General features: G+C 23.2%; 1 protein-coding gene across 1 annotated transcript; it reads left to right on the top strand.

Annotated features, from left to right (window-relative positions):
* Window positions 1–2,910: 2,910 nt before the first annotated feature.
* Phb2 (prohibitin 2) lies at window positions 2,911–14,587 on the top strand. Its single transcript, XM_011505543.1, has 6 exons — window positions 2,911–2,987; window positions 3,395–3,637; window positions 5,422–5,684; window positions 9,846–10,163; window positions 11,335–11,412; window positions 14,480–14,587. The coding sequence occupies exons 2-6, from the start codon at window positions 3,508–3,510 to the stop codon at window positions 14,585–14,587; spliced, it is 897 nt and encodes a 298-aa protein (XP_011503845.1). The 5' UTR covers window positions 2,911–2,987; window positions 3,395–3,507.
* Window positions 14,588–15,184: the final 597 nt, after the last annotated feature.

Here is a 15,184-nt window from a genome sequence, read left to right as displayed (position 1 = left end):
AAATTATCACACTTTATAATATTATACCGAAAATTGTATAATAATTATACATAATAATTTACAAATAAAATTTACATTGTGATAAAAAAAGTAATTAATATATACAGTATAGTATACAGTATCTAAAAAATCTTATATAATTTTGAAAGAAAATAAAAATAATCAAATTTACTCAATTTCTGTAATATAATCTTTCTTTTTTTTTTAATTTTATGAAAACGTCCTGTTGGGATATAGTTTTATTAATTTTCACGTATATCATTAATGATTACTAATAGTAGTTGTGATTTTCAGAAATTATTAAGTGTTAAAAGTTTTATTCAATCAAAATTAATACATGAGCAAAATAAATTAAAGATAAAAATAAGATTAAATTATTGCTAAATGAGATACTTGATATTAAAAAATATTTAATGTAAATTAATATGTTTAAATTCAAATAGTTTTATACAGTATTATTTAATTAAATTATGTATTCGTTTCGAATATTAAAGTATGCATTAAAGGAAATAATTTTCCTTTTAAAAAGAGCCTAGGAATCATTGTAATCTTTCATATCTTGTTTAAAAATTTGAAATAAAATTAGAAGAAATTATTTCTAAATTTAGAATAAATTTTATTTTTTGTGTAATTTGTATTTAAAGAAAATGAAAATATGATAATTAATTGATGTGCTAAAATGTACAATACACCAAAAAAATTTTATAGTATATTATTGGATTTACTTTTTATAAACAAATATTTAGTATTATTATTGAAAGGTTTTTATGAAAGAAAATACGATAATTAAACTTAAAATTTCCATTTCAAATAACTTTTTCTAGTAGTTCGACAAATACATCGGGATAAATCTTGTTTTATTTGATTAATATTAGTTATTGATTTTATTGAACTACAAATAGTAAATTGGACATGATTATTTAATGTGCAAGCAATTACAAAATTAAGCTATTAATAATAATACAGTTGTTTATGTATTTACGGATATATCTTTTGCATTAACAAATATATTAATATACACAACACAATAAATTCATAAATGCTAGAACGACACCATACTATATTGTATCATAAGTTACAATTTTATGTATTATAGATATATGAGGGTGATTGGTACATAATGATGAATTTTTAAAAACAGTCGTTTTTACAAACTAAGAAATTTATAGATCACTTCAAGATGTATATATCATAATTTATTCTTGCTCATGATAATATATTGCATCGATTCTTAAGATTTTTATCTTTACAAAATGTATTGTGGAATTTATCATATTTATATTATATAGATTATATTATAAAGAATCATTTTGAAGACATGTAATCAAACCTATTAAAGGGAAAAAGGACGGAAGGTTGATCAAACTGTAAAGAAATATTAGTAGAACACTTTAAGTGAAGTTGTATTCAATTATTACGCACATACATTTATTTCTAGATTGTCGATTGACATTCTGATTAAAGTAGTAGGTTTTCAAATTATTCTATTCTTTTATCTTTCGTTGATCACGAAATGTGATAAGTTACTTTTTCAAAATTTTTCATTTCCCAATTTATCGTACTATTTATTAATTTCACAACTTGTAGAAATTATTCTGTTTTAAGTAACTGATCTATGTATTAATGAATATTAAATATTAGGTATTACCTTCAATAGGGGCTTAGAAACACTTATTATTTGTATTTGTTAAAATAGTACATGAATACGTTTTCTATTGCACAACGTTATTTTTAAGATACATCTTTCCTATATTTTTACAGATTTTTCACAATGACTGTTCTATTTAAAAGCCGAAACTTTTTTTTCTTCATTAGTATCCATAACTCAAAACTATATAGTATCTTAAATTTTACCAACTCATTGTTAGTAAGTATATGTTAATAAAATTTAAAAATTATTTATGCTTTACAAAAATAAATATTATAAATAATCAATTTTTAACTAGAAAAAATAATATTAATATAAGTCTGTTTTACATTTTTTAATTGCATAATCTAATATAATTATATTAACTAGCGAATATACATAAATTTGAATATTTCCATCTTAAAATTATGATATATGTTACTAGTATTCCTTTTATGATATATTAGTTCATAGACGCCAATACGTAGTGATTATTCTAATACATTTTCGCAAATAAATATTGTTCTAAATATATAGAATAAATGTTAATATTACAATTTATGTATAACATAAATATATATATATATATATATATTATTTATATTTTATATATTATAAGTTAAGTATTATTCAATATTTTCACATTTTATTTCTAGTATTTGTATTTTGTTGGATATTATTCTACATAATTTAACATTATATATATATTTGTATTTCATATAAATTAAAAATATTTACACTAATAATTTTATAAATCATTAAATAATTTTATTATATCATGGTATCTTATTTTATGAGATATATTTAAATAATTTGTTGTATTAAATATTTATTCTCTTATTTAATATATCACAGAAAATTCATGATAGTGTAAAAACGTATCTATATATATATGCATGCAGCTACATATTTCCTTTTCTAAAATATATTGATAATTATACATTATATTATTTTCTTTATTACGAATGATAACTATACAAATATGATTAACAATATATTTATTCAATTTTAGTCGATGTCGATACTCATTAACAATTCATATACTGTAGCATACACGCACAATGCTGATTAATGGTTACATTATTAAAAAAAAAGATATATAATATATATAGATATATATATTGACTAAAATATGAACATACAAATATGCAAGTATAAAATACGTAATTGTAATTTTCTAACTATAAGAATTGGCAAACATAATGAATAAATTAAAATTAATGTTATAGACATTTAAATACCACATTAAATCATGTTTCTTGACAAAGCATAGTAGCTAAATCTTATAAAGGTATATCTAGTTCTTCTGAAAGCGCCTATAACACAAAGCATTGATTACTCAGGAAAGAATTTGATTGAGGTTAGTGCATTGTAAAATACTATGATTCAAATTTGTCATAATAAAAATGATAAAGTATAAATATTTACTAAAATAATTAATTATTTAATATACTTTATTACAAATTTTTTAAATCATTACCAGATTTCGCCTTGTGTTATATACCATAAAAATCTATCAATCGAATTTGGGATAATGAAAAATAACATGCGCACTAGAAATCTAAATTGATTGGCTCTCAATATATAAATACATATATATATATAGATGGTTATTTTAACTTGGATTTATGTCGTGTTTTTTCTCTAGATAGATTTATGTTTTATACGATTTTTACACGAGTAAGTATAGAAGTTACTATTCATTTTTATAAGTTTATGAAATAAAACAGAATTACAAAAAATAATAAATAGTATATATCTTTTAAGAATCTAGGTAGAAATTGGAAACATTAAGAAGATTTATAAATTTAATAAACTGAAGCTGCACCGAAAAATTTTTGTTGAGATATAAAATTAATATTTGTTTAGTATTTTAAAAAATGGCCCAAAGTAAATTAAACGATTTTGCAAATAGATTTGGTAAAGGACCAAATGGGTTAAACGCTGGCATTAAAGTACTTACTATGGCTGGTTTAGCAACATATGGTGTTTCACAATCGATGTATACAGGTATGTGATGTTATTTAAATTAAATCTAAAAATATGAAAATAGTTTTTGAATTATTTATTAGTGTTATACCAATAATTATTTACTATAGTTAAATAATAAGAAAATTAATTTGTGTAAGTGAATAGAAATCTACTAATAATGCATTCACATTATTAACTAGTTTATTTAAATAATTTTATACAATAATGTTATTATATAAAATAGAAAAATTACATATAAATATAATTTATGATTAATTGACCTAAGCTATCTTTTATTTTACTTTCAGTTAAAAAAAATTAATATTCTTAAAATTAATAGTATAATTACTCAATTATATTATATATACAAATACATATTTTTATACAATATATTAAATATATACAATAAATAATAATAATATTAATATGCATAATAATCTATTTAAATTGTTATTTATTTTCGTGTTTCATTCATTGGTTGATTTGAATAGATTACTAATTATAAATAATTATTTGAATATATAGATATAAATCTTTATTATTAAAAATTTTAAGTATATAATATAATTGTAAATTTTAATTGAAAAAAAATGTTTACAGTATATTTATGTTTTTTATTACAATATATGAATAATGATTTGTATGAACAAATTTTATATATTTTAATCATGCATGTTTACATTATAATATTATTTTAAATGAATGAAGATATGGAACTTAAAGTGATAAAAAAAATTTAATTTTAGTGTTTTATAGTACAGAAGGTTTGATATAATTATTAACATTTTGAAAATGTATAAAATTAATTGTAATATGATACTTTAATAATAAATTTAAATGTTCAAATATTGTAATAAATTTAATTGTTCTGTATCAAAGAATTATGCAGCTAATTTATTTAATGTTTTTAAAATAGATTCTTCCTAAAAATTTTAAATTAAATTGAATCTTTATTGGATAATTCACAATATTGTAATATAATGAAATAAAGTTAACAGATTTTGCTTTGATAGAATTTTTATTAAAATTGTTTATCTATTATTTTTTATTTGCAGTGCGATTTATTTTATATTCAATACATGTTTTTGTCTGAAAATGAAATTATTTACCTAATAAAATATAAATTAGAAAATCTCGTTAAAAATATATCAAATTTATTTTGAAAAAAAAAAGAATTAAATTTAGTGAATTTACAGTTGATATAAATGATTTATTATACTATTTACCTGCTTACTATACTGTTTACCTTCAATACATTTTTATAATTTCATTTTTACTATTGCCAATTTTTTATTAAATATTGATAAAATTATGAAATATATTTTATAACTTTTTTAAATTAAAGAACTACGAAAATAATGAACACAAGTCAACAACTAATGCATTTCTTTCAAATATGTATCTTATATATTTTTTTATTTTTGAAAAAAAGTATAAATTTAATTAAAATAGTCAGTGGAAATAAATTGTTTTAAAATAGATGAAATAGAATTGAAATAGATGATCACTTTTTTCAGTTTAACTTGAAATAGCATGTAATATCATACTATACTTTTGAAAAATATTTTCAACCTGTATAGAACAGAACTAAACAATTCTGTTATACTATATAAATACATGTTATACTTCAATAATGTTGCAGATAATAGATGTGGATAACATAGATTTTATAAAATACACATTTTTTAAATGTATTTAAAATATTTTTAAAATAAAATTAGTAAAAAATTTGCAATATAATATTAGAAAAATAAATTATTTCAAAACTAAATACTAAGTTTAAACTAAATAATAAATTTTTAATATTTTTCTTTAACTTCAAGTTGATGGTGGTCATCGAGCTATTATATTTTCACGACTTGGTGGTGTTCAGAAAGATATTATGACTGAAGGGCTGCATTTCCGTATTCCATGGTTTCACTATCCTATAATATATGATATACGAAGTAGACCAAAGAAAATTTCATCTCCTACAGGTTCAAAAGATTTACAAATGGTAAATATTTCATTAAGAGTTTTATCCCGTCCTGATGCAAGTACATTACCATCTATGTATCGCCAACTTGGACTTGACTATGATGAAAAGGTAAAGCTTAAAATATGTATTAGAATTCTTGTTATAAATAAAAAATAGTATATATTATTTATTAATAATATATGAACAATATGTACTGTCATATAATAACAAATGAATGAATAGTTAATATGCTCCTTTTTCAAATAAAGTAAAACAGAAATTCAAAGTTTTTATATACAAATTACGATAAAAAATATGTTGGTTACTTTTAAAAAGAACAGGTAGAAAATAAACAAACTTATATAGTAATTATAAAATAAAAATATAAAATGTTTTTAAACAAGTAGTTAATATTTATTTTATTGAATATCAAATTTTTACATAATAACAGTATAAACTTTGTGTTTTAAATACTAATTAATACAATTAAAATTATCATGACTATTTTGATAATATTAATCACTGTACAAATAATATAATAATGTATTCTAAACAACGTGAAATGAAATTAGTTGAAAAATTAACAGTTAGAAGTTTTGAGTAGCAAATATATACAAACTGGAAATATGTATTTGTACTCAGTAAATTAATAAATTTAGTTATTTGATTTTACTATCAAATTTACTTAAAAAATCTTAATTTTGAATTGTCAAAACAACAATTGGTATTCATATTATGTAATATATTTTTTTATATATGTTATGTAACTTTTAAGAACCTATTACTATATTATTTATATAACAATTATATAACTTGAACAGTATTAAAAAGAGTAAAATATATTGAAAAGATTAATTCAATTTTCAATATTTTATGACAAAGAAATTTGAATTCTAAAAATTGTCACTTGAAGTATATAATTAGAATTTATTTTAGAATGAATATGGTAGGTAAAAATAGAATGATTAAAATTTATAAAAAATAGAAGCTAATAATAACGATAATACATCGATATGTTGTTTATTAATTAAATGTATTTTGCATTTACACCTATTTTTTCTTATGTTGAAGAATGGATAGAAATTTGAATTAATATTAATAAAATTATGATTATATCACTTTTAAAATTGATATTACTAAAATATATTTTATATATTAAGAACATTTATTCTGTTATTATATTTTACTTTTATCAAATCTTTATTTTTATCACATATTTACTTTATATTTTAAAGTGATTAGAATATCTTGTAGTTTAATTTGTAAAAAATCGATTTTTTTATTTACTAGAAAATATATTAATAAATACTGTGAATGAAAACTTCTAATAATTATTATTTAATAATTTATATAAGATAATGCTAATATCATGGTTTATTGATGGATAAAGTTTTATGTGTACTTTTTTTTTAAAGAAATCTTTATTTTTAGTTGATTCTCTTAAAAAAACGTTTTTAAATTATTTATAGTTGGTGATAATAGAGTTTATAATTAACTAAATTCATTATATTTAGTAAGATTATGAAAATTCCAATTTAAGTTTAATAAGATTATTTATATATCTATTTATATATATAATAAGAATATTTATATAATCAACTAAGATAATTAAATATCTAGCTTGTGTAAAATTTCTTGGTAATCGATTGAAAAATAGCGTATATACGTTTCAAAAAGTTATTGATGCTTATTTCTTTTTTTTTTTATAAATTCCTTGAAAAAGTGATAATTTGTGAATGTGACTACAATTATCTAAAATGTTAGTAGCTTTCACTCTTCCATGATGTCACCGCGAGTAGACTTTTTTAGCAGATTCTTTAAGCATACCATTGTTTTTATCTGTGATAATTTATGAAATAAAATTACTCATAATTATTTTGAATTTAATACATATAAAAATATATTATAATAAAAACAGATAAATTGGTAAATAGATCTTATAATATAATATGGGATTTTTATAACTTTATAGAGTATGTTAATGAACTTTTTAGGTTTGAACTACTATTTAAATAAATATAAAATATTGTTGTAAATTTTTCGAAATTCACTATATTAAGTCACTATATTAAGTTTCAAGAAAAGCGTTTAAATTTTAGTATATGTTTACCTAGTCATAATAAATAAATAAATAAATAAATTCAATAAAAGCACAAATATTCAATATTTGGTGTTGGTTACAAGCTACTAATTATTTATGTGTATGTTTTCGAAAAAGGAGAATCAATTTGTTATATCATATTGAAATTTTGAGTGGGATAATATTGTTTCTTTATATACAATACTTACGCAATTGAAATGTTGTAATTAAAATAATATTAAATTAAAAATATATTTGAATAATTCATAACAAGTGTTCGAAAGTGGTGTTATTTTCTGGCTCGAATTGCCAGTGTTTCGATAGCTTTAATAATTTGCTGCCTAATGAAGAAAAGCATGAAGCAAATAATATCTGATAGTAAAATAATATTTAATAATTGAATAATAGTTTGAAGTAATTTTTATAACATAAAATAAAAAGCCAATAAGAAATGTCAATATTTGTTGATATTTTTTTAAATTGATAAGATAAATTTCGAATCAAGCAATAACAAATTTTCAGTCTAAAATTAAGAATAATTTGCGCTCCATCTCGGCTCTCTTACGACCGATATTTAAAGGCAACTACACACGTGTTAAGATAAACACAATGGCATTCCAGTGTTTGATCAGAGCACTACAATCATGATAACCTCTTAGCGATAATATTCAATAGATTATAACCTGCTTCATTCATCGTAAATATATTTCAACACCACAAGATTATCAAGAAATATAAAGTTCGTCTGTAATTCACCCTTTTGTAAATCAATTCAAATAAATAGAAATAATAAAGACATGTGTTAATTATTAATCAGTGCATTCACCCTTTACTTGCCCGGCAACCCCACATAACATCTAGTGGGTTTTATTGTTCTACGTTAATTATTGCACGTTTGGCTGACTAGTCAAATTGTGGGATTATTTTCCGAACAGTTATGGAAAGGGTAGTATGTGCAAACTTCATTAACATATGGTTTATTAACAGTTACATGTATAATAAGCATGGTTCATTTTTTATAGAAGAGTGTAAAAGCTTTGTCTCAATGATGAGGTTGTTCCTTGATGATGACGATGTCAAGGCTTCTGCTAGTGTTGCAAGGACTAGCAGAGATATGCTCACACTCCTGTGGAGGACATGTGGCCTTGAAGTACATATAATAAAGTGGCCTCTGCTAATATTGTCAGGAATTAGCCGAAATGTGCTCACACTCCTGTGTAGGACGTGTGGCCTTGAAGTGTATATATGAACATACCTGGAGACTACTTGTTTGTGGCAGTATAGTTTCTCATCATGCAGTCAGCACCCTTGACTGCTTATGCGTGTAGCACGCTTGGCAATTAGACTTGTGTCCCTTTGGATGGCAGTGTAAGTTTCTCTTAATACAGTCAGCACCCTTGATTGCTTGTATGTGAGGCACGCTTGGCAATTACACTTGTGTCTTTTTGGATGGCTTCATTGTATGATGAACTGAGCGACTGGTGTATGACCAAAAACACTAGCTGAATAACATAATGAATGACTTATACTGTTGACCGACTGATATACAATGAGACTATAAGCCTGTTGAATACGCGCACGAAATCTGAAGGCTTATTCGTTCCGTGGCGACTCTGCTGAGATATACCAACTGTTCGGTACCGCCGCGTGCTTGCCTTATATATCTACGCGGCACCTTACTTATATGGCAACAAAGCATCATTGTTGCTGCAACAAAATCTTACATGAGGCGCAGAAAAAAAACTCTAGAAGTTTCGAAAACTCTAAGAAAAAACAATGCGTAAAAAGTTTAGAGAATTTCAAGTGAGGTTACTATGCGAAGACCATATAAAACATTGCAGGGCATTTGAAACCAAAGCATAACAAGTACACGAAAATTCTCATCCCAAGTGATTACAGAAACCTCAGAGCTAGAGAGACTAGCAATGCCGATAGCCGGCGGTCTTGGAAATTGCTTCAATCCCGAACAAAAAGTTTTAATTTTATATTATTATTTTATAATGAAGTAAAAAAAAATTTTGCCTAGTTAGTTTACTTAATACCTTTAATTATATACCTATATAATTATATACGTTTAATATTATACGCTAACATTATATTCATTACACTAACATAAATTTATATCCATTTGTTAAATAATATATATTTTTATTTTAGATTAAACTTATTTAATATGTCTTGATATTTAAATTGATTAACATTTTTGACAGGTGTTACCTAGTATATGTAATGAAGTTCTTAAATCTGTTGTCGCCAAGTTTAATGCATCTCAATTAATTACACAGCGACAACAAGTATCAACATTAGTCAGAAAAGAGTTAACTGAGCGAGCTAGAGATTTTAATATAATTTTGGATGATGTTTCTATAACAGAATTGAGTTTTGGAAAAGAATATACAGCTGCTGTTGAAGCAAAGCAAGTAGCTCAACAAGAAGCTCAGCGAGCTGCTTTTGTAGTAGAAAGAGCAAAACAAGAAAGACAACAAAAAATTGTACAAGCTGAAGGTGAAGCAGAAGCAGCAAGAATGATATCCTTTTTTTTAATATCTTTCTGTGTATTTGACATATATTTTACTTAATATTTTACATCTCTTTTATATACATTTTAGATACATTCTACATATTTGTTATACATATTTTAAATACATTTTACATTTGTCTATATATGTACAAGTACAATGTAATTTTATAGTATTATGTTTGGAAATATTTTGGAAAATATTTTAAATGTGTATTAGAAAATTTGTTGACTTTATACAAAATATGATACAATCAACCTTTTTGGTTGCAAATTCATTTAGACTTTGTATATGTTTGCACAGTTCAGGATATTGAAAAAACTTTCAGAAAAAAGAGATAAATAATTTGATAATTAAATGCACTAATGAATGTATTTATTTGATGAGGAAAAACAACACTATCGTGTGTTCATTGTAATTTTAATGAGAAAATTACGAGCGTGCTCACATATAGAAAATGGAAAAAAAATTAAGGAAAATGTTACACTTCACATCTTTATCGTAAAAATAAAATGCATATATTTGTGAAAAATTTAGAATAATAGACTAGAAACTACTTATTGATCAAGTTCGTGTCGAGAAAAATATTATTGTAATGGCTAGTGCTAGTAATAATGGATTATTTCATTACAGGCATAAAATCAAATGCTGAAAAAAGGAAAATAAGCCTATTTATTGATCTAATGAATTGAAATTTTATCTCAATTTCGCTGTGTAGTTATCTATTATATTCTGAGTGTACTGATTTTTCTGTAATTTCTATTTATATGAATTATAAACGAATATTTTGATATAAAATCAATGTCCATTATTACATTTTTAAATAATGAAAGGTACAAAACCAGTTATGTTTTTCATCGATATATTACATTTATTACATTTCTGTGTTATTAATTTATCGTTATTCATTATTATCTAATTGATTCATTCACTTATTCTTTATTCGAATTTTGGTATAATTTTGCCGCGTGAGATTACATAATAATTTATAATATGACTTTCCGAAGAAAATTTTTAATTGTCAAAAAAAGAACTTAAAGTATGTGGATTTAAAGTGTTATATATGTGTATTATTTATCATTACATGTTAAAAACTATATATATATATATATATATTATTTGTCCTGTATTTCATTTTGTATTCAAACTTAATTTATATTTAACCTTAATTGAAGATTACTTAGGCATAGCTGTTAGTCAAAATCCTGGTTATCTAAAACTCAGAAAAATAAGAGCTGCGCAAACTATTTCACGTACAGTAAGTAGTCATAATAAAATCTAACGTTTTATTGATTAATATTTTTACTGATAATATTCACCTTGTAAAATAAAATATGATTTTATAATATCATGCAATAATATGATATACCAAAGCCCTTCTATTATTATATACAAATTCGATTTTCATCTTTTTAATGAATTTTTTCTCAATTTTAATTTTGTATTTGTACATTTAAATTCAATTAAGTTTTAATAAAATTACAATGTTTAATTAATGAATTTGAATTCATATTATGTAAATTAAATGCTTTGTTACAATATATTCTTTTTCGAACAGAATTTAACTATACAATTTAATATATTAATATTAGCAATATATTTTTAACCTAATGTAAATAATTATGAAATTAGCTGTATTTATGAAAAAGAAATTACTTTATTTTATGATTCACTTGCCTCCTGATATAATAAATAGCGTTGTGTTAACTTTATTATTTTAGTGCATATAATTAACAAGAAAAAAATTATTTGTTAAAATTAAAAATGTCTTAATATTTTAATAATCTTAAATTATTAATATTTTTAGTGATATAAAGTATAATATAATAATATATAATAATATAAAGTTCGATAATGAAGGTTTGTTTTGTGGCTCGAACTGCCAAATTCAATAGTTCAGTTTATATGTCTCTCGTAGTAGCAATTCGTAGGAAAAACATGCGGAAGGGCTGAAAATATGTACAGTTCATGACTTTGATTTAAGACATTGTTTATTCTGGTTTATTAACAATTACAATATTGCAGTTCTATGATTGCTTCTACTGAGAAAGAGGGAATTATTCTATTGCAATGGTCGCGATGTCATTGATGTTAGAGGGATTAGCAATGGATGTTGATTATTGGGTTCTATATTAACATAAGAATCAAATGAGCATAGGAAGATGGTAATGACAGTTAGCAGTGCCTAACAGGGAGAATTAACCATACTCAAAGGGGGAGTATGTTAATGTTTCTGTGGTAATTATCATATAGAATCAACCATACTCCAAGGGGAGTATAGGAGTATTAGTGAGCTAGTTATACGCAAGAATGATAAAGGATATACCTTCGAGTGCGGAAGGACTTGGTATTATGAGGTTTATAGTTGACTATTTGTAGAACAGCAGTCTGCCATTCACAATTATAGGTTATGCGGGCTGGAGAGGTGAACGAACGTTCTCTGCAATGACTGCACTGAGAGAGCGTACTGTGTCACTTTCGTGGCAGACTCTGTATGAAGCGAGGTTTGAGCGTGGATGACTAGCTTGGACGAATAATTGTATGGTGGCACCTTATGAACTACCGACACTGCGTGCTGAATGACTGACAATTATGTGCTTGTGTATTGTAGGCTGATTGCCAAGCATGCGGCTGAGTTTAGTAGTTGTGTGAGTAATACTTGATACCTGATTGATTGAGAAATACTGTGAGCAATAACAGATGAGTGAACGATTGGTAAAATTACAGTGAGCCGAATGCGTGGCGAGCTGCTCTTAAATATTCGCGTAGTAGCTTGTGACGCTGGCTACAGCGCTTGGGCTTGTTGTTACGCCGAAAATGTTGATGACGTCAGAAAACTGAGCACCAGAATATCCGAGAAGTACAGAAGGACACTGCCTTGAAAGGTTCGAGAATTTTCGAGAAAAAGTTGTTATGCGGAAATATTGTAGGACATTTGAAATTAAGGCGTAGACAATAGACGAATTAGCAGAATCAATGTTTACAATCATGAGCGTCTGAGAGCTTGTACTTGTCTCAACTTTTAAATTCTTCGAAGTTGCTCCAATCCAGAACAAGTATTATTTTTATACTTTTTAAATTATATATTTTCAAATTAATTACAAATTTCTTAATTATATCTTTTAATAATTAAATATATTTGAGTTTTAATAAATTTTAAGTATACTTTACCTTTTTTGAAATTGATTAATAATTATTCAAAAAATTATTTTTATTTTAGAAAAATATGTATAAAAAAAAAGAAAATATTTTTTACATGTATAATTAATCCATAATTTTAATGCATAATTCTAACGTTAAAGAAATTATATTACGAGTTTATATTTTATAACGTTGGAATAATTTTAGATTGTATTTTAGAAAAAATTTTCATGTAAAAACTACTGTAAATTCGTTGGGAATATAACAATATGTTAACAAAATTTCACATTAATACAAGCAAATTATATTTTATCAATTTGCGATGGGATTGTAAATTTTCATTTTTTAATACAAATTTAAAAACCAATTTCTAAGTGTAATTAATAAAATCATTCATCATCACTCATACTATTAATTTTTTCATTGAAATTATTTTAATAAATATTTCAATGTCTCATATTAATAACTCATAAAATTAGATTTTCACATTTAATCAATATATTTTCAGATATATAATGACAATATCAAAAATGATTTTAATAATTATTTATTATATTTATATATTAATTCTTATTATTTGATTATTTAAAATAAGAAAGTATCCAATGTATTTAATTAAGAAGATGGTACATTTTTATCGCATCGCTAAAATAGTAAAATCCCAAGCGCTACGAAGGCTCATCGCATTGAGTATTTTTACAAGATATTTTCCATTGTAGTTAATACAAGGTTGAGAACTAATTTTAAATTAATACAAATTGTATACTTATATGTATATTATATTGAAAACAATAGCACATTTGCACTTTTCATTTGTGTAGAATGGCTACATCAGCAGAAGTTTTAAAGATTTATGCATTTTGCAATTCTGAATATTTGACAGCAACATTTCCGCTGTTAACAAACCAGCATGTAATTAAATTCATTGAAATTTTAATCATATAAAAATATATACTGTATATATTATTTTTAATATTTCGTTCATTTTTTAAAATCATTCTACTTTTATTACTAAACTTGGAAGGAAACATTTTTTTACAATTTGTTGAAAATAATTTATTCATTTAAAGTATTTTATTTATATTATGTAAACTATTACAATTCAACAATTTTTATAATAAAACTTGAATGTAATTTTACATGTTGAAATTTATAATTACGAAATAAAAATAATTTGTTTTCAGATTTCCAGCTCACAGAATCGTGTGTATCTAAGTGGTAATAGCTTAATGCTTAATATACAAGATCCTACATTTGACGACCTTTCAGAAAAATTAAAAAGTAAAAAGTAAATAATATGTAATTTAAGCTATACATACAGTTTTTGCTGAAATATTGTAGTACAAAACTAAATAAAATATTGTCTAAAAATTTGTATGAATATGTATTATGTATATATTAAATAATGAGAATCAAAAAATTTTTATTTAATTAATTTTGGTTTACAACGAAGTTCTGGGTTGATTATTTGGTTCAGCATTTCTATTTTTTTTGCAATCATTTGAAACTGATTATATTAAAGAACTTTGCATTATTATATATATTAATTTATAAAATAATTTGCACAACGAATATTCGTCAAGAAGGTTATGGTACAATTTATAACTAATTACTATTATCTATATACTCAAAATATAATTATATATCTAAAATGTATTTTTAAAATAATTTCTTCAGTCTTTTAAAAGAAAATTATTTTATGCAAAAATAAAAGATCATCTTTGAAAATAAACAATATTTTATTTTTAAACATAGATGTATACAATTGTACACATAATTCATTCGTAAAATTTTATTTATGTTCTTTATTTTTTGTTGAAAGGCTCAATTAAAATTCATAACAATATTCATTATTAACACTTGTATTTTAAATAAACAAACCTTAAATT

Source organism: Ceratosolen solmsi, unplaced genomic scaffold, assembly GCF_000503995.2.
Source record: "Ceratosolen solmsi marchali unplaced genomic scaffold, CerSol_1.0 scaffold65, whole genome shotgun sequence".
Classification (NCBI taxonomy): domain Eukaryota; kingdom Metazoa; phylum Arthropoda; class Insecta; order Hymenoptera; family Agaonidae; genus Ceratosolen; species Ceratosolen solmsi.
Note: the sequence above shows the minus strand (reverse complement) of the source record. Positions and strands in the feature narration are given on the sequence as shown.

Coding starts and splice junctions, on each gene's coding strand:
- Phb2 (XM_011505543.1), top strand. CDS start 3,508: ATGGCCCAAAGTAAATTAAACGATTTTGCAAATAGATTTGGTAAAGGA. Junction 3,638..5,421: donor TTCACAATCGATGTATACAG/GTATGTGATGTT, acceptor TTTAACTTCAAG/TTGATGGTGGTCATCGAGCT. Junction 11,413..14,479: donor CGCAAACTATTTCACGTACA/GTAAGTAGTCAT, acceptor ATTTGTTTTCAG/ATTTCCAGCTCACAGAATCG.